At 46.7% G+C, this 20,813-nt stretch overlaps 1 protein-coding gene across 3 annotated transcripts in view; it reads left to right on the top strand.

Annotated features, from left to right (window-relative positions):
* The window catches only part of ARFGAP3 (ADP ribosylation factor GTPase activating protein 3), a 52,008-nt gene that overhangs the window by 23,482 nt on the left and 7,713 nt on the right, over positions 1-20,813 (top strand). For all 3 annotated transcript variants that reach the window (XM_004007030.5, XM_060414283.1, XM_060414284.1), the window contains exons 8-13: positions 628-674; positions 1,231-1,373; positions 8,659-8,787; positions 9,702-9,824; positions 16,186-16,317; positions 20,275-20,398. In XM_004007030.5, coding sequence (XP_004007079.2) covers positions 628-674; positions 1,231-1,373; positions 8,659-8,787; positions 9,702-9,824; positions 16,186-16,317; positions 20,275-20,398 — 698 coding nt within the window. The remainder of the gene's footprint in view (positions 1-627; positions 675-1,230; positions 1,374-8,658; positions 8,788-9,701; positions 9,825-16,185; positions 16,318-20,274; positions 20,399-20,813) is intronic.

Raw genomic sequence — 20,813 nt, 5'->3', positions numbered from 1 at the left:
TAATTCTAAAAACAGAGTATGTAATCTATGATTAAAATTTACCCAGAAAACAATTTTTAAGAAACTTTATCTAAAAGCGTCATATATTTTTGTGCAATTTAGTAAGCAATGCTACCAAAATAATAGAATGTTTTCTATTTCTGATTGGTTAGCATGATAAAATCTGTACATAAATCAGGGTGGAAAAGCACTTCCCTAGCTGCTTTAGTTGTATACATAATGCCTGGCTAACTGTATATTTTAAAACAATTTTGAAAGTGTTTGAAGAGCAGAGATTACTAGGAGAGTCTGTTCTAATATACAAAATGCTCCTGAAGAAAGTGGTGAATGAGGCAAGCTCAGGCTGTTTATTTCTCTGCAATACGGTGTCCCCCCCCATCAAAAAATATATATACTTTCTGAGTTTGGATGCAATCTGAAAATACTGAGAACTCTATTTTGATGAATCTCTGTTCATCTGAAATACACTGAGGTACTTGAGTCTCTGGATGACAAACTAATGTGGAAAATGTTATAGTCTCTTAAATAATAAAATGCAGTATCTTAGAATTTTTTTTTAAACACACTAAAAATAGGAAAATTATGTATATCCAGTGGTCTGACTTTCTGCTTTTTGTCTTTTGACAGAGGTTTCTTCTATCATAAAAAAGAAACCAAATCAAGCTAAAAGAGGTGTAAGTATTATGTGTAAACTGTCTGCTGATTTAGCTCTAAAAGGGCTTATGGGCTTGAGGAAGCCACCTTTGACATTTTTATTTCTATTGTTTTTGAGCCACAGTCTGATAAATGTGGCTCTGATAAAAAGTTCGTTTTGTTCAATGGAGTGATGTTATACGCGGTGACTGTTTTCTGCAGTGTTTCACATTTCTCTGTCGGCGATACAGCTCTGAAAACAAATCAGCCGAGGCTCCCTGGGATCTCTGTCACGCAGCGAGGCTGGGAGGGTTGTCAGCAGCTGGACGTTCAGCTTCTGAGGTTCCATTCAGAGCCCCCGCCCTGGACGCAGGGCTGAGGTCTGAATCCTGACCTCGTCACTTGCCAGCTGTGTGATCTTGGTCAAGTCTCTTTCCTAACAAGAGCTCAGGTCCTCCTCCGTCACCTGGAGATGATGACCGTGCCGGCCTCACAGAGGCGTGAGGACTAAGTAATAACCCTCAATAACTGTCAGCTGTCATTGCAAATGTTTTCAAATAGTTTGGGTAAAACGTAATCTTCTACTGTATCCTCCAGCTTGGGGCCAAAAAAGGAAGTTTGGGAGCCCAGAAACTATCAAATACATGTTTTAATGAAATTGAAAAGCAAGCCCAAGCCGTCGATAAAATGAATGCACAGGAAGACCTTCTGTCCCGGGCAGCACCTAAGGAAGAATCCATGTAAGTATGGTCAAATCATAATACGATTCTAGTGACTACAGTTATTAACTGGGCTTCCCAAGGTGGCACTAGGGGTAAAGAACCCACCTGCCAATGCAGGAGACGCAAGAGACCAGGATTCGATCCCTGGGTCGGGAAGATCCCCTGGAGGAGGGCATGGCAACCCACTCCAGTATTCTTGCCTGGAGAATCCCATGGACAGAGGAGCCTGGCGGGCCACAGTCCATGGAGTCGCAAAGAGTCAGACAGGACTGAGGCGACTTGGCATGCATGTAACATGCAAAGCTATTAACTAAATGGCTCTGAGATTTTCTTTCCATAAATTTCCAATAAATTCCATAAATTCCAATAAGTTCCATAAATTTCCAATAAATGCCATTTATTTTTACATTTGTGTGTGAGGAGGGAAATGCAAAATTTGGTTTTATGAGAGTTAATACCACATGGACGTGTAGATGAGAAGGAGAGAGACAGTATTTATGGAGGGCAGCCACCGTTTCCAGTTGAAATTGTGTGGACAGGATTTGGGTGGGGTCAACAAGAAGGGAAAGACAGAGATGTGTCAGGAGGTACTGCCACAGGAAAGATGCTCAGCGTTGTTAGGGAAATGCAAGTCAAAGCCACAGGGAGACACCTCCTCACTCTCAGGGAGCTGTGATCAAGAAGACGGCAAACAAGTGTTGGTGAGAATTAAGAAACTGGAGCCCTCATGCTTTGCTGGTGGCAAAGTTACCATATGACCCAGCAGTCCCACTCCACAGTATATTCTCAGAGAAAGTAATGTATATGCCCACAAAGTCACACAAAAATTTGTACACATGTTCATAGCAGTATTAATCCCTATAGCTGAAAAGTAGAAACAACCTAGATCTCCACGAACTAGTGAACAGATGGACCAAATGTGTGTGTCCACACAGCAGAATATTACTTAGCCCTGAAAAGGGATAAGGTACTGATACATGGTGTAGCATGCACAAATCTTGAAAAATTTGTGCTGAGAAAGACACTGGCCACAAAAGACCACATATTTTATGATTGCTTAGATGTGGACTGTCCAAATCAGGCAGATCAAGAGACAGAAGCGGACTGGTGGTTTCCAGGGCCAAGGGCAGAGGGGAGAGAAGGGTGGACTGTGGGTGGGTGGGATTTCTTCTGAGGTGATGAAAATGTTCTGGAATTAGAGGTGATGGTGACAGCCTTGTGAATATGTTAAACTGAATTGTGCATTTTAAAAAGGTGAATTTTATAATATGTGAATTTTATCTCAGTAATGAAAATGGTGTTTATAATGTGAAGCCCCATTGGACCTGGAGACTAAATTCTAATTGTACGATGGAAGGTTTTGGGTATGGTGGTATCTCCGGAGGTACTAAGCCTGAATCTTGAAGAGGTCTCAGAGTCAGACTTGAGGGCGATGGCAGAGAGAGGGAGAAAGGAAGAGCCTAGGAGGATGAGGAAGAGGGAATCCAGGCAGTGGCTCCGGGGTCCTGCCTGGACTGGAGACCTGGGAGTGATGCCGTGGGTCACCCTGAAGTCAGACCAGCTGGCGGTTTTGCATCTCATCTGAGGAGAGTGCCCTGAAGCAGGGGTGGGTTTTGGAAAGTGTGTTTGGTTGTGATATCCAAGGCAGAAAGAATGGGGGGAGAACTGGAAGCCAGGAGGCCAGACCAGAGATTTGTTTTAAGTAGCTCCTTAAGGTTCTTGAGAGGATGTCATTGTGTTGAAAACAGAAGGGACACGCGGCTGTCTGGAAAGGACTGGTGACTGGGCATAAGGGTCCAGGGCCATAAGGAGAGAAGAGATGGCAGGCATCTTGGATTCCTGTTTTGTGCACGTGTGTGTTTTATTGATATGGTGTTTTCTCTTGTCACGTGTATCTCTTGTGTGTGTGTGTTAGTCACTCGGTCGTGTCTGAGTCTTTAGCCCACAAGGTGGGTTCCTCTGTCCGTGGGGACTCTCCAGGCAAGAACACTGGAGTGGGTTGCCATGCCCTCCTCCAGGGAATCTTCCCGACCCAGGGATTGAGCCTGGGTCTCCCGCATTGCAGGCAGATTCGTTACGATCTGAGCCACCAGGGAAGCCCCTATCTCTTTTAGCGTGGCTTCATTACTACAGGCTGTATAATGAAGAAAACACTGGTACTTACTTTACAAGATTGTTAGGGGATTCATTTAGTTTATGCTCATTAGAGTGCATCAGACAGTGCCTGGCGCGTAATAGGTGCTCAGTCAGTGTGAAGGTGAAGGTGAAGTCGCTCAGTCGGGTCCGACTCTTTGCGACCCCGTGGACTGTAACCTACTAGACTTCTTTGTCCATGGGATTCTCCAGGCAAGAATACTGGAGTGGATTGCCATTTCAGTCAGGGTAGTTTCTTGCTATTCACGCTCACAGTTTGCTCAGTGGGCTTCCTATGATAAGCCTGGAGCATCTGAAATGGATGGTTACTCCTCATTATCATTTAACTCACAGCACCTAGGGGGCAGCACTAAACTGTTATTTAGGTTAAATATTTGCGATGTCAGGGGCTTCCCTGGTGGCTCAGATGGTAAGGAGTCCGCCTGCAATGCGTGAGACCTGGGTTCAGTCTCTGGGTTGGGAAGATCCGCTGGAGAAGGGCATGACAACCCATTCTTGCCTGGAGAATCCCCCTAGCGGGCTACAGTCCACGGGGTCACAAAGAGTCGGACACGTCGGAGCGACTAAGCTCACAGCACACAAAGGTGGCTCAGAGGTAAAGAACCTGCCTGCCACAGTAGGAGGCACAGGAAACTCGGGTTTGATCCCTGGGTCAGAAAGATCCCCTGGAGGAGGAAATGGCAACTCACTCAGTATTCTTGTCTGGAAAATTCCATGGTCAGAGGAGACTCACGGGCTACAGTCCATGGGGTTGCAAAGAGTCGGACACGACGGTTGTGATCCACACAGCCAAAAGCTTTAGCATAGTCAATGAAGCAGAAGTAGATGTTTTTCTGGAATTCTCTTGCTTTTTCTATGATCCAATGGATGTTAGCAATTTGATCTCTGGTTCCTCTGCCTTTTCTAAATCCAGCTTAAACATCTGGAAGTTCTCAGTTCACGTACTGCTGAAGCCTGGCTTGGAGAATTTTGAGCATTACTTCGCTAGCGTGTGAGATGAGTGCAACTGTGCGGTAGTTTGAGCATTCTTTGGCATTGCCTTTCTTTTGGATTGGAATGAAAACAGACCTTTTCCAGTCCTGTGGCCACTGCTGAGTTTTCCAAATTCGCTGGCATACTGAGTGATTTGAGATGCTCTGTATAAGACTCACTGTAAGCTCTCACAGACTTCACTTTGATGTCTCTGACTTAGCTAGCTTTCTTGACACTGAGAAAGGGGGAAGGTTCAATTTGAGTGTGTTTAGGAGTGGACTCCGTGCAGATCACTCGTGCATGAGGTTTTCCCAGAGAACCAGTAAAATCCTCGCCTGATCAGAACAGGAGACGGGGAATCAGAAAGCAGCAATCCCTTCCCTGCAGGTCAGGGGAACAGAAACTAGTGCGTTGATATTAGAGACAGCACCAGCCTTAATCAGGACTGCTCGATACAGCTGAATGCAAACATGCAGATTGTGGGGTGTTTATGAACTGGACTCGGGAACCCAGCGAATCCCTTTGTTCAGAAGAGCTGCACTCCAGGCCCTGACCACCACCCTGCTGCTCAGACGCATCACAGCTCAGTTTCACCAAACCAGTACTGCTCAGATGCATCACAGCTGTGCCAGCTGTGAGAAAGTACCCAGGCTTTGTTTATTTATTTACTTTTTAATATTTACTTATTTATCTGGGGCTTCCCTGGTGGCTCAGAGGTAAAGAATCTGCCTGCAATGCAGGAGATGCAGGTTCGATCCCTGGGTCTGAAAGATCCCCCGGAGAAGGAAACGGCAACCCACTCCAGTATTTTGCCTGGAGAATCCCATGGACAGAGGAGCCTGGTGGGCTACAGTCCATGGGGTCACAAAGCAGTTGGACACGACTTAGCGGCTAAACAACAACGTATTTGTTTGTCTGCACTGGGTCTCAGCTGTGGCACGTGGGATCTTAGTTCCTCAACCAGAGAGCGGGCCCAGGTCCCCTGCATTAGGAGGGCACAGTCCCGGCCCCGGAACCACCGGGGAGCCCCCAAGAGTGCCCACGCTTCATTCTAGTCTTCTGCAGCTTCATTTCTTAAAATGGCCGTACATAAAGTTAGTTCAGTCAGCTGTCAGGAGCAGTGCCGATTCCTGTCTGTTCTGAGTGTGAACTAAACTACCGGTGCAGCAGCCGCATCCTTACCGGGCATTTCGTCCTCAGAGAGGTCTGTGCGCACAGCCAGTAGGAGAGTAAGAGGAGCCAGGAGCTGCTCCTGGGCTCTCCCTGAGTCCTGAGGTCGTGGCCGGCCCTCCTCCCTGCCGGTCCTGGAAAGGCTCCTGTAGGTCTGAGACGCGCGGAGTGCCAGCTTCTTGTTGTGTTAGTGCTTCCAGAGCCTGCACGGTAAAGTGCACGCTTTTAACGAGCGACAGCACCAGCTCCCCGGCAGGTCCCCCAAAAGGGAAAGCTTCCCCATCTCGTACTCTCCTGAAATTCTTCATCCCAATCCATTCATCTCCAGAAGACTCTGTTACCACAGTTATAGCTTTTTGTGATTTTAAACAGATCTACTGTTTTCTCCCCAAAATTATACTTGAAAGAAGATTGCTTATTTTCCTCCTTCAAGTACAGTTTGGTGGGGGGGTGGGGGTGGGGTGGGAACAGTAGACGTATTACCATTACCTGATCTGAAGGAATAACAGTAAAGAAAGCAAATGGCCACTTTAAAACGAAATAGAGGGACTTCCCTGGTGGTCCAGTAGTTAAGACTCCAAGTTGCCAATGAAAAAGGGGCCTGAGTTCGACCCCTGGTCAGAGAACTAGATCTCACATGCTGCACTAAGAATCCACGTGTCGCAACTGAAGACCTGTGTGCCGCTACTAAGACCTGGCACCGCCAAATTAAATATAAAAAGAATGAAGGCATCCATTTCTTTAATGCCAGGGTGTGATAAACTCCAGGTATACAAAGCAATGTTCTTGCTGTAAAGAAATGTCTAGTGGGAGAAGCATATATATAAGCAACAACAAGAAACAGAAATCCTGCTTGACTCATTAAGAAGGGAAACAGCAAAAGCAAGATCATTTTCTCCCAGTAAGAAATTCTGTTATCACTTCCTTTCACTACAGAGAAGTGTATTTATATTATTAGGGAGTTTGTATAGTACCTTTCTCATGAGGAATTTGTGACATTTTATAAAATTTTCTGAAATGGACGGTATCTTAGAAATCTTGATAATGTAGGTATATCATTTTTCCAGTCCCTGAAATTTTGTTGCTATTTACTAATATGATAATATACTCTTGTGAATATAGGCCTGGTTTTCTTCGTAAAAAATTAAGTATCTGTAGCATTTTTGGAAGCCTAAGAGTAAGGGACAGTGTTCCATTCATCTCCCCTCCCTCCCCCGCACTGGGTGCTTTATTTGTCGCAAGTATTTGTAGATAGGTGATGAGCATCTGACTGGTGGTGCAGAGGAAACTGTTGGCTGAGGAATGGCAGCTCCATTGTGAATTCTCTCAGAGCCTGGTTCCGTAAAGGGACCTTATGGGGAACTTCCTTAATGGTGCAGTGGCTGAGACTCCATGTTCTTAATGCTAGGTAGCCTCGGTTCGATCCCTGGTCAGGGAACTAGATCCCACATGCCACAGTTGGAGAGCCTGTGTGCCACAGCTAAGACCCACTGCAGCCAAATAAATATTTTTTAAAAAGAGAGAAACCCTAGGGGAAATTTTCTCATAAACTGAAGAATCCTTTTGCAATGCAGTAATCCCTTCTTAATGTATCTGTTAAGTCAAATATATTTATATATATATGAAAAGTGAAAGTGTTAGTCACTCAGTCGTGTCCAACTCTTTGTGACCGCATGGACTGTAGACCGCCAGGCTCCTCTGTCCATGGAATTCTCGAGGCAAGAATATTGGAGTCATTCCCTATATATTTGGACTTCTCTGGTAGCTCAGCTAGTAGAGAATCTGCCTGCAATTTGGGAGACTCGGGTTTGATCCCTGGGTCGGAAAGATCCCCTGGAGAACAGATGGGCTACCCACTCCAGTATTCTTGAGCTTCCCTAGTGGTTTAGACGGTAAAGAATCTGCCTGCAATGCTGGAGACCTGGGTTTGATCCCTGGGTTGGGAAGATCCCCTGGAGGAGGGCATAGCAACCCACTCCAGTATTCTTGCCTGGAGAATCCCATGGACAGAGGAGTCTGATGGGCTACAGTTCATGGACTCAGAAAGAGTCGGACTTGACTGAGCGACTAAGCCCAACACAACACACACACACACATATATATATAATCTTAAACCAGAACAAACCAGTGAGACTAATCTCATACTTTTGTTACATAATATGGACGTATAAAGTGAAAGTGAAAGTGAAGTCGCTCAGTCGTGTCGGACTCTTTGCGACCCTATGGACTGTAGCCCACCAGGCTCCTCTGTCCATGGGGTTCTCCCAGCAAGAATACTGGAGTGGGTTACCATTTCCTTCTCCAGGGGATCTTCCCGAACCAGGAATCGAACCCACGTCTCCTGCATTGCAGGCAGACACTTTAACCTCTGAGCCACCAGGGACATATAGTGGAAAAAGAAAAAAAAAATCTGCATTTTACTCTCCTTTATAGAAGTAATTTAAGTATATATTATGTTGTGACATATTATGATACGGTAAGTAATGTAAAGCTAGAACAGTAATTAGATTCAGCAGCAACCATAAATTAGCTGTAAACTCATGCAGCTTGGAGAAGGCAATGGCAACCCACTCCAGTATTCTTGCCTAAAGAATCACGTGGACAGAGGAGCCTGGTGGGCTGCTGTACATGGGGTTACACAGAGTCAGACATGACTGAAGCGACTTAGCATGCCTGCATGCATTGGAAAAGGAAGTGGCAACCCACTCTAGTATTCTTGCCTAGAGAATCCCAGGGACAGAGGAGCCTGGTAGGCTGCTGTCCATGGGGTTGCACAGAGTCAGACACGACTGAAGTGACTTAGCAGCAGCAGTAGCAGCATGCACCTTTTCTTGAGCATCTACTCAAAAGAGATCTTTTCCCAAAAAACACCAGCTTGCCTTTATAATCATGAATCATGGAAAGCCGCAGCAAGCTAAAAGCGTGTGACATGTTTAGCGTTCTCAGTGTTTTAACTGAAGAGCACAGAATCAGCGCTAAGTTAAGGAGCATTCGGTTTTTCTGGCAGTGTGTCATCACTACGATTAGCCTATAAAGATCTTGAAATTCAGATGAAGAAAGATGAAAAGATGAATATGAGTGGCAAGAAAAAGGCAGAATCAGAGAGACTTGGCATGGGATTCGGAAATAGCAGAAGGTAAGACTCTGCTTTCTTGGATTTCCTAATTTAAGCTAGTTTGCTGATCACACGTGGACTCTCCTTGTTAATTTCCACTTCAGAAATGTCTTCTCCTTGTTCACTTCCTTCATTTGCTGTGCTCTAATACAGTCAGCCCTCAGCACTCTCTATCTAGGGGTTCTGCCTTTGCAGACTCAACCAATCTGGGATTTGAATATATCAGGATAGGGAGAATTCCAGAAAGTTCCAGGAAGCAAAACAAATTTTTTCTGTGCACACCATACTTAAGGACAACAATTTACATCGTTTTTACGTTGTATTTACAATTATTTATATAGCATTTCCATGGGATCAGCAAAGAGACACGACTTAGCAACTAGACAACAGATGTAGCACTTACTTTGAATTTGGTGTTATTAGTAACTAGAAATGATTTAAAATACGAAGGAATAGTAAGGATTTTTGGGGGGGTAAAGTAGAGAAGGATAGCTTCCTTAGTTTGCCAAGCAAAGGAGGACACATGGGACCTCTGCCTTGAAAAATTATGTGTCCCTGAGGATTGTTTTTGTTGGCTGGGGTAATGGAACCAGTCCCTCTCAGATACCAAGAGACAACCGTGTTTACTACAGTGCAGAAAATTCCAAATTTGATTATTAGATAAAATGAAATAGGTCTGATTGTCATTAAATGGATGCCATAAACATAACTTTCATATGTGACTGTATTTTCTATAATTAGTTACAGTCCCCACTAAGGTCTGGTATTTTCTATTGCTTGCACCACAAAAGTATTTTTCTATTGTTCATGTTTGTAACCCCCCAAATAAAGTACATTTTTGTTGAGAGTATAAATTAAAGGCATTCTTTGGTGAACACACGTATCTTCATGAACTAATATTATTCTTTTTCCATCTTATTCTCTATTTTCTCAAGTGGTATTTCACATTCAGTGACTTCAGACATGCAGACCATTGAACAGGAAACGCCAATCACAGCAAAACCGAGAAAAAAGTATGGTGATGACAGTGATGACTCATACTTTACATCCAGCTCCAGGTAACCTGTTAAAAATCATCCTGAAAGTATTGTTTTGAAAAGCTCGATACAGACTTACGAGTTTCTGGTTTGTTTTTTTTTTTACATTAGGAACAAATACAAATAAGTTTACTTCATTGTTTTTAAAAGCTTCGGCTGGAATCAAGGATGTCCTTTGGGAAAAAATTGGGGTCCCCTTCTTTAGTGGATGATATTTGCTAATATTGAAATGTTTGAAAATAAAATCAGCAGCCAGGAATTAAAATCAGAGGTGGGAAAGTTGTATTTATCTAAAATGTGAAATTGGAGAAATACACAAAATACGGAAAACCCCAAAGATATCTGTTGTCGTTTAGTCTTATTCCAACAGTTGGAATATTTCCCAGCTGCGCCTTTAGCAGATTCTTTTGTTTTCATACCACCGGCTTCTGGAGTCGCCCATTGGCAGGATATAAAATTTTAAATGAATGCTATTTGTGTGTGTTTATGTATGAATGAAAAGCACTGTTGCCATCTGAGGGGTTCCTGGGATAAAGCCTAGGCCCCATCCTTCAAGCCCTCACCCTCCAACAAGGACAGGTTACCCAACTCCAGTGTGAAGCCGACCGTGGAGAGGTCGTGGTTCAGGTTCAAGCCATCCGCAGAGACGGAGAACAAGTTTAACTTGAATTGGCTCACTCTGTGCGGTTCTTCCAAGAACCTGATCAGCACCGGGGAGGGGGAGGCCTGCTGAGCAGCCACCAAGTAAACCTGGCATGTCAGGAAGTGGGCACCGGCTGGGATGCCGGGCGGCCTGGACTTACGTCCTGGCCCTGCCGCTTAATGACCGTGTGATCTTGGCTGCCCTGTCCAACCTCCCTGTGCTGCCGCCTCGTACCTGTAAGGTCGGGACACCAGCAGTGTCAGCCTCTCAGGGCAGCGTGAGGGTTTAATGAATGAATGCACGTGGGGCATTGTGGCCTAACTATTATTTATGTCATGTTTAGCTGTTGTTTTTATATAGAAACTCAGTTCAAAAGTCACGTGACTCAGTCTGAATGCTTAATTACTATTGTTGTATACTTAAGTTAACCGTGTGGAGGGCCGCCTTCAGGTGTGGAGTTTGGGAAGGTCGACCGTGTGCCCATCAGTGTGGGCAGTCCTTAGAGGAGGCACCCTCACTCACATCTCAGAGGGCATCACTGTCGACTGGCAATTACACAGGGGCTTCCTTCATAGAGCTCAATCGGTAAAGCATCTGTCTGCAATGCAGGAGACCTGGGCTCAATTCCTGGGTCCGGAAGATCCCCTGGAGAAGGAAGTGGCAACCCACTCCAGTATTCTTGCTTGGAGAACCCCATGGACAAAGGAGACTGTCGGGCTACAGTCCATGGGGTCACAAGAGTTGGACATGACTTAGTGAGTAAACCACCACCACCAGAAGGAGTTCCATATGCGTAACAGATAGAAATGTATGTTAACTAATTAGGCTCTAATTCTGAAATTCTGTATTTTCCTATCAAAGTTCACAGGTAAGGACTTGTAATACTGAGAACTGTCTTTAAATCATTCACCTAGCATCACTGCAAATTGCTTCAAGTCCAGATTTTTACCAGAAAAAAAGTAGTTTAGAGGTGTTCCCCGTCAGTGCTCTCAGAGACAGGGTGGTTTTATGTTTGACTCTCAGGCTTCCCTGATAGTTCAGTTGGTAAAGAACCGCCTGCAGTGCAGGAGACCCCGGTTCAATTCCTGGGTCTGGAAGACCAGCTGGAAAAGGGATAGGCTACCCACTCCAATATTCTTGGGCTTCCCTTGTGGCTCAGCTGGTAAAGAATCTGCCTGCAGTGTGGGAGACCTGGGTTCGATCCCTGGGTTGAGAAGATCCCCTGGAGAAGGGAAAGGCTACCCACTCCAGCATCCTGGCCTAGAGAGTTCCATGGACTGCATAGTCTGTGGGGTCACAAAGAGTCGGACACGACTGAGTGACTTTCACTTTCACTTTTCCCGTGAGCAACCTGTATTTCAGGTTAGTTGGCGGTAACTCCCAAATCATGCCTTTTTAAAATAATTAATTAATTAATTTGGCAGTGCCAGGTCTTAGTTGCAGCCTGCAGGATCTTTTATTAATAGGTATGGCATGCAGGATCTAGTTCCCAGAGCAGGGATCGAACCCAGGCCCCCTGCATTGGGAGTGTGGCGTCTTAGCCACTGGACCGCCAGGGAAGCCCCCCAAATCATGCCTTTTAAAATACTTAAATACATTTTCTACAAGATAGAATTAAACCTCTAGCTTGATTTGAAGGCGGCCTACGTGTCAGGTCACTTTAGATGAGAGAGTACATCTGTGTCGGGGAAACTCCTTGTAGTGCAGGGTCTACACTCACCCACCTGGCTTCTCCACAAAAGCCTGTTTGATTCTTTCACTGCTCATTACAGCTCCTGCAGAGAGCATAGGGTTTCCAGCTCCACCAGTGGTGCGGAGTTGGAAGGAGAGGCGGCTGCGACTGAGGATGTGCCCCGGGAAGCTGTTGGGGAGCTTCGCCCACCCCAGGCCACTGCCCAGCTCCTTCCTGGGGGGCTCCGTCCGCCAGGAGCTTCAGGAATCCCGTCGGCCTCTCTCTGCGAAAGCTTAGTCCTAAGAGTCAGCCCGAAAGGCCTCCGTTTCTACGGAACAATTATTTATGGTTTGGAACCGGGGAGCAGATGGTGTTTTTATATTGACCACACTGGCTGGATTCCCGCCAGAGACCTCGGCGTGCTGTTTGTCTTTACCTGCAGCTTGTCTGATGGGAACGTCAATGCTGGTCCTCCTTGGTCGTGATCACTGTGGGTAGAACAATCCTTACTTTGGCAGATGAAGTCGGGTAAACATGGCCTCTGGGAAAGTGGGCGTTTCCATGAGGAGCTCTCACTGCTTCCAAATTATTCATTAGCCCATTTGAACTTGAATACTATTGAATTATGAAAGAGTGCTGTTTCTATTAAAAATGAGACCAGCCGTGTCTTTGGGCTTTTTTTTTTTTTTAGTTCCATTATTTCCAGGATATAAACAATGTAATTATATACTGAGTACAAAATAATGAAACTAGAACAATTTGTTCAGCCTTACAAAGCCAGCGTGGCCTTCAGTGGAAGAGGCAGCTGTCTACAGCTGTAAATCCTAAATTGAGTAAGGATACAACCAATGTCTCCTGCATCGGCAGGTTCTTTACCGCTAGTGCCCCGGGCAATCCTACGTAAGGAATGTTTTCAGATTGAGTGAAACCAGAGTGAGAGGGAGAAAACATAAGTGAAAAGCATTAAGAATTGGGATCTAGAAGTCAAAACATTAAAAAAATTCAATAGAAGTAATTCCCTGACAATCCAGTGGTTGGGACTCAGCACTTTCACTGCCATGACCCTGAGTTCAGTCCTTGGCCCGGGAACTGAGATCCCGTAAGTCATGTGGCCAAAAAAAAGTCACTAAGGCCTTGGGGATCCGGGGGTACTTGTGTTTCTGAGGAAGGGCAGATGCTTCACAGCCATCAGTGGGTTCTGCCACCCCGTCCTCCCCCAGCAAGTTGCTCCCTGCTTCCCTCACTGCACTGGGTCGGAGCTCAGGCAGCCTCACTGGTGAACCGTGGGAAGAGCCCCCCCCCCCCCCCCGACCCCCATCCCCTCCCTAGCTTGGAGAACACAGTAGAATGTGGCCTAGTGGCTGATCAGCAGGGAGCTAGCAGAATGGCTTTCTCTCTCCTTCTGATTCTTGTATTATCCAGCCATTAAAAAAAAAAAAAAGTCTGATGCCCGTATATTCCAGGATAAGCACTTGGGCTTACATGGTTGAAGAATATTTCCTTAGAGTGACACCAACCCTGAGTCCCAGTACCTAAGACTTGTGAAGGGCCTGGAAGTTCTACCCACCGCCATTCAGTCCTCACCCCCAACCCCAAGCCCAGAGCCTCTGGGGGACCATGCAGCCCCTCGGCATTCCTCGCCCTTCAGTCCGAGGGCCGTTCCCCAAGAAACACTGCCTTGGGCATCCACTTTGTCTCCCTGGGTTTCTGAGCTCAGATCGGGTTTCTGAGCTCAGATCAGGTTTCTGAGCCCAGATCGGCCAGTCCCATCCGGGTGGGGGCTGAGCGTGTCTCCTCCCTCAGCCAGAGCCTGGCCCCTCGTAGATGCTTATTGAAAGTGAAGTTGCTCAGTTATGTTCTACTCTTTGCAACCCCATGGACTATAGCCTACCAAGCTTCTCCATCCATGGGGTGGAGAATACTGGAGTGGGTTGCCATCTCCTTCTCCAGGGGATCTTCCCCACCCAGGGATCGAACCCAGGTCTCCGGCATTGCAGGCAGATGCTTTACCCTCTGAGCCACCGTCCCTAAAGATGCTTATTAAGTAGTTTTAAATTCCTGATTGGATCAGTCTTTATTCTTTCACTGGGACCCTCACAAATATGTCCTCGAACGTTTGGAGGGCTTCCCTGGTGGCCCAGAGGTTAAAGCGTCTGCCTGGAATGTGGGAGGCTCGGGTTCGATCCCTGGGTCGGGAAGATCCCCTGGAGAAGGAAATGGCAACCCACTCCAGTACTCTTGCCTGGAGAATGCCATGGAGGGAGGAGCCTGGTAGGCTACAGTCCAGGGGGTCACAAAGAGTCAGACACGACTGAGTGATTTCACTTTTCCAGGTGAGGAGGGGTTGGTTGTTCCTGTTCCTCTGAGCAGAGCCTGCTCCGCTTCTAGCTGAAATCCAGATACGCTTTGAACACGGCAGGTTTTCCTTCCTGGAGGGAGAAGCCTGGTGTAACAAGATTTGTTGGTAATGACCTCCTTGCCAGAGAACGCGGAAACCACGTTTGGAAATTCTGCTTTTTTTCAATCACTCATATAAGGCCATACCATCTGCTTCAAACAGCAGATTTACCCACCCTCCTTTTGTTGTTGTTGTTTGTTTGCTTGTTTGTTTCCTGCAAGGAAAAAAGAGTCCATTCCATTTTATTCCACCGCTACCCCTCCCCCATCTTAGCTCATCTCTGGATGACTCCTTACGCCCTCGGAGTTTGGCCCTCACCTGTCTCCTGCGTGCTTCTGTTCTTACTCTCCGGAAACATCTTGGCAACATCTCTAAAGTCTCTGCATCCTCCTCCATCCTCCTTCCTTTCCTGAGACCTAAGCATTAGAATCTGAGTCTCGCTTCTGAACTCCTGGAACCACCTTTAAGAGGAGTGCGGGTCCGGCTGGGTTTTTTTTCCATCCTAAGCTGTCACGAATTCGGAGATGGCCCAGTCACTTCTGAGTACATCTCTGGCACACTCACCTCACCAGTCTATTTCTGTCCTGTCCCAGGCAAAGCCTGCTGCTCCCCGTCACAGGTCTTTCTCCCCCGACATAGGACCTGAATCTGCCGTTGAGTTTTGCTCTCTGAGCCACTCCTTGCCCAATGATGGTCAGCTAACGAAAGTGTAAACTGACCCAGCAGGCCAGCGTCCCCCCTGAGATGCTTACCAAGTCCACTTCTGGCTCCAGTCTGAAAGAGCATCTGTGGGATGGTCCAGTGATCAACAGTTATAGCTCTGCACCTGGCTCCACAATGAGGCCAGTTAGCATCACTTACACTAACTGGTGGTTTCTGTTAGGGGTGCTGTCTTATCCAGGGCTAACATGGCAGGGTTACCAACAAGGGGCTCCTAGAATGGTGTCAGTTCTCCAGGTCCTGAAGCATTGATGGCGGTTTAGTTGCTGAGTCATGTCCAACTCTTTGCAACCCCATGGGCTATAGCCCGCCAGGCTCCTCTTTCCATGGGGTTTTCCAGGCAAGAATACTGGAGTGGGTCACTGTTTCCTTCTCCAGGGGATCTTCTCCACCGGGGATTGAACCTGGGTCTCCTGCATTGCAGGCAGATTCTTTACCGCCTGAACCATCAGGGAAGCCCTCCTGAAGCGTCATTCGTGACCAGCCTATAGCTGGGTAACCCTCAAGGGTGTCCTGTGCTGTTGGGATAGGCTAGGTTATGCCACCGTGATAAATACTCCCCCCAGATCTTAAGGGCTTAGCACAGGGATGGCTTATTTCTTTGTTCACTAAAGGCAGCTAAGGATATAGATTATCTATCCTTCTGGTGGCACCTCGATTGTCCAGGTGGATGGTGGTGTCACCTGCCTGAAACTACAGCCCCTGGAAAACACAACCCCTTCCACTCGGGAGGGAAGAGAGGACTGAGCACCCGAAAGGCCTTGGGAGTGATTCGCCTCGTGTCCGATCCTGTTGCAAACGGCCGCCCCCAGCTTCAGGGGGTCCGATCCTGTTGCACACGGCCGCCCCCAGCTTCAGGGGGGTCGGGGAAGTGCAGTGCCCATGTACCTGATGTGAGCGGACATCAGTAAGGTCCTCCAAATCCTCTCTTCTGCTCTCTCCCATACAGGTTCTTTGACGAGCCCATGGAGTTAAGGAGCAGTTCTTTCTCTAGCTGGGATGACAGTTCAGATTCCTATTGGAAGAAAGAGACCATCAAAGACACTGACCCAATTCCGAAAAACACAGGCTATACGGACAGGTACGGACCCCAGAGAGGTGGGACTGCAAACTGTGACTCCACGCGCGTCTCCAGGGACATTCTCTAACCCTAGTAAATGAATGTGTTGTACTATTTCAAGAATATTCTTTGTATCCTGGTCTGTCTCCTGAACTTACAGCTTTGCCTTTCCCAGAAGCTCGTATCCTGGAGTCGAGCAGTAACTGGCTTTGTTAGACAGACTTCTTGAACGTTCCGTAGCTCGGACACGACTGAAGCGACTTAGCAGCAGCAGCAGCAGTGCGGTTGAGACTTGTGTTTTGCTGTGTTCATCCCTCTTTATCGTTGAGTCTGTTTATCCATTTACCTGTCAAAGAACTGTCTCCAGCTTCTGGTGATCGTGAATAAGGGCTGAATAACGTGTCGTCCAAACCAGGGAACTGCTGGGAGGGTGGGGGGACAGTCCCAGCACGTTGCGACAGTAAGTGTGACCTGGAATTGTCCTCGGTGACTGGGATATACCACCACCCTGCTCACTTGTATCCTGTGTAGCGTGGAACAGTGCTTTACGTGCGTCACAGCGTATTCAGTATTTACTGATTGATCCGTGGAACTGAAGCCAAATTACAGGCCTATATTAAGTAGCAGAATTCCTTCCAATGTCGTGTGTTTGGATATTTATTCATTTTTTTTTTTCTAAATAGAATTTACAGGCTTTTTAAAGTGGCCTAAAATCCCTTTACAGAATTACTGCTGTTGCCTTTTTAAAAAGTAAAATGGCATGTGCTTACATGATAAATGAGAAATACATCACCTCCAGTTAGCTTAACCTGCTTTGGCTGTTTTTGTTCTTTGTGCTGAGCACACTTCAGGTTGTTAACTAGTCGCTCTGCTGGATGTTGGGTCCCCAGAACTTACTCTTCTTATCACAAATGATGAAGAGTTTGTACCCTCTGACCGGCATCTACCCATTTCCCCCACCTCCTTGGAAACCACTGTTCTAGTTTCTGTTTCTTTGAATTCAACCTTTTAAAAAAAATTTTAGATTCTACCCACAAGTGAGGACATGCAGTATCTGTCTTTCTCTGTCTGACTTCGTGTGATGTCCCCCAGGTTCATCCTTATTGTCATAAGTGGCAGGATTTCCTTCTGTTTCATAGCAGAATGTTATCCCATTGTGTATGTGGGATCACATTTTCCCTATCCATTCACCCACTGACAGATACGAAGATTGTTTCCACAACTTGACTGCTGTGGAAACCTTGGCCGTGAACATGGGCTGCAGAGATCTCTTCACGCTACCAACTTTGTTTCCTTCAGATTTATACCCAGAAGCGGGAGCAGATGGCAGTTCTGTTTTTAACTTTCTGATGAACTTCTGTGCTGTTTTCCACGTGGCTGTGCTAATTTCCTTTCCCACCATCGGTGTACCAAGTCTCCGTGTTCTCCAATCTTTACCAACGCTTATCTCGTATCTTCTTGACAATGGCCATTCTAACAGGTGTGAGGTTTTGATTTGCCTTTCCCTGATGATTAGAGATGTTGACCACCTTTTCACATCCCTGTTGGCATTAAACTTCCCTCTTAGTATTGCTTTTGCTGTATGCCGTAAGCGTTTCCATTTTCATTTGTTTCAAGATATTCTTTCCTTCTTTTATCTTTAATGGAAGCACAGTTGATTTATGATGTGGTGTTAGTTTCTGGTGTACACCAAAGTGATTCAGATATATAGATGTATATATAGTTGTTGCTGAGTCACTCAGTTGTGTCTGACTCTTTGTGACCCCACGGGGGTCTACAGCACGTCAGGCCTCCCTGTCCATCACCATCTCCTGGAGCTTACTCAAACTCATGTCCATTGAGCTGGTGATGCCATCCAATCATCTCATCCTCTGTCATCCCCTTCTCCTCCTGCCTTCAATCTTTCCTAGCATCAGGGTCTTTTCCAATGAGTCAGTTCTTCGCATCAGGTGGCCAAAGTATTGGAGCTTCAGCTTCAGCATCAGTCCTTCCAGTGAACATTCAAAGGATGATTTCTTTTAGGATTGACTGGTTTCATCTCCTTTCAGTCCAAGGGACACTCCAACTCAACAGTTCAAAAGCATCAGTTCTTCAGCGCACGGCTTTAATTCTCACATCCACATGTGAGTGCTGGAAAAACCATAGCCTTTGACTCTATGGACCTTTGTTAGTAAAGTAAGGTCTCTGCTTTTTAATAGGCTGTCTAGGTTGGTCTTAGCTTTTCTTCCAAGAAGCAAGTGTCTTTTAATTTCATGACTGCAGTCACCATCCGCAGTGATTTTATAGCCCAAGAAAATAAAGTCTGTCACTGTTTCCATTTTTTCCCATCTATTTGCCATGAAGTAATGGGACCGGATGCCATGACCTTTATTTTTTGAATGTTGAGTTTAAGCCAGCTTTTTCACTCTCCTCTTTCACTTTCGTCAAGAGGCTCTTTAGTTCCTCTTCACCTTCTGCCCTAAGGGTGGTGTCATCTGCATATCTGAGGTTTTTTATTTTTTCCCTCCAGCAGTCTTGATTCCAGCTTGTGCTTGAAGCTAGAAGGTTGATCAGCTTCCTTAAAGAAATTATTTTGAATTCTTTGTCAGGCAGTTATATGGGGTCAGTTACTAGAAAATTACTGTTTCCTCTTGTGGTATCACGTTTCATGTTCCTCGGGCTTCCCTGGTGGCTCAGAGGTTAAAGCATCTGACTCCAATGCGGGAAACCCGGGTTCGATCCCTGGGTCGGGAAGATCCCCTGGAGAAGGAAATGGCAACCCACTCCAGTATTCTTGCCTGGAGAATCCCATGGACAGAGGAGCCTGGTAGGTTACAGTCCACAGGGTCACAAAGAGTCGGACATGACTGAGTGACTTCACTTTCACTTTGGAGTCATGTTGCTGTCTTTGCATTTGAAGGAGGAATCCTCTAGTCTTTCCTGCTCAGCTTTCGATGAGAAATGCCATCAATTGTCAGCCGTGCTGGAGACGCTAGGGTGTTCTCAGGCCTTTTCTATGGATGCACTCTCTCCTCCCTGCTTACCCCTTTTGGGGGTTGAAGTCTTAAGATGGCCTGTCTTCTCTCCGTCCCACACACAGGGATGAGAGCCTCCTGCTTGCTTCCCCTAGGATGGTGCCCTGGGAAGCTGAAGTCAGTGCACTTTTCTGCCAGCCCAGAGTCAGGCTGGCCCTCTGCACGTGCTCACCGGCTGTCTGCACAGGCTCGCACTTACCAGGGCGTGTGCAGGAGGGAGGGTTCATGGGTCAGCCCTGGCGGCCCTGTGGCCCACTGAGGGCTCCGCAGGCAAAGTGCACGCAGTGCTTTGTGAGCAGGGCTGCCCATGGAGCCCAGGAAGTGGTTAGTAGAATCCGCATGCCTTTGATGAGTTCTCAGCCCTGGCAGCCCCTCCCAGCGCCTCAGCCAGGTAGATCCCCTCAGTGTTCCGGGTGGATGAGGAAGCCCTAGGCATCCTTGGAAACCAGGCACCCTGCCACCCACCTCATGCCTTTCCCTCTGGGAGAGATGGCAGGCCGAGTGGACCTCGCTTGGCCCCGAGCAGCGCAGCCTGGGAGGAGGAATAGCGTGAGCAGAGTGAAGCTCTTCCTCTTACCTCTTCAGTGCAGCCAGTCTTGGATTCTTTTTGCTCCAACAGCGTGTTGGAGCCTCTCTGCTGGACTCCTGGACTCCCACAAAGGCATGCTCATCTGTGGGTGATTGTCAGAACCGGTATTCTCAGGAATTCCCTGGTGATCCAGTGGTTAGGAGTCTTCGCTTTCATTGCTGAGGGTGTGGGTTTAATCTTGGTTGGGGAACTAGATCTCGCATGCTGCAGCTAAGACCTGGTGCAGCCAAATAAATAAAAACAAAAATCAACCAAATCACACACACACACACACACACGCACACACACACCAGTGTTCTCTGGGGGATAATGTGAAAAACTCCTGCTCCACCACCTTGCTGATGTCATTCCTGCCTTGGCTGTTTCTAACTGTAGACCCACCACTCGCCGCAAGCCAGACTATGAGCCAGCTGAAAATACAGATGAGGCCCAGAAGAAGTTTGGCAACGTCAAAGCCATTTCCTCAGATATGTACTTTGGAAGGCAAGCCAAAGCTGATGTAAGTGTCCAGAGTGGTTCTGTGTGGTCCCCACAGAGCAGAAAGCAAGCCAGGGACATGGAAGGAGTGGGAGGAGGTGCCGAGTACTAAGTGAGATGGACTCAGGCTGCAAAGTTCCCCTGTCCCCAGGGCAGGACTCGAGCCCACGTCTTTCTGCCCAGTGGTCCCACTTGGCTGCTCCAGCTAGAAGAGTGATAGAAAGGTAGGGCCTGTGTTACATCTTCTTCTTATTCCTTTCCCAGTGTTTTGAATAGCCATCCATTCAATATCTTTTGAATAAATTTCAGGAATTTTTGATACACCTATAATTTCCTTAGTAATTTTCTTTTTTTTTTTTCTTTTTTTAAAATTTTTTTTGTTTTTCCCAAACATGAACCCCCCTCCCACCTCCAGTACTTTTCTTAACCATAGCTAA

Source organism: Ovis aries, chromosome 3 (assembly GCF_016772045.2).
Source record: "Ovis aries strain OAR_USU_Benz2616 breed Rambouillet chromosome 3, ARS-UI_Ramb_v3.0, whole genome shotgun sequence".
NCBI lineage: Eukaryota > Metazoa > Chordata > Mammalia > Artiodactyla > Bovidae > Ovis > Ovis aries.
The sequence above is the reverse complement of the archived record's forward strand: the minus strand, read 5'-3'. Positions and strand labels throughout refer to the sequence as shown.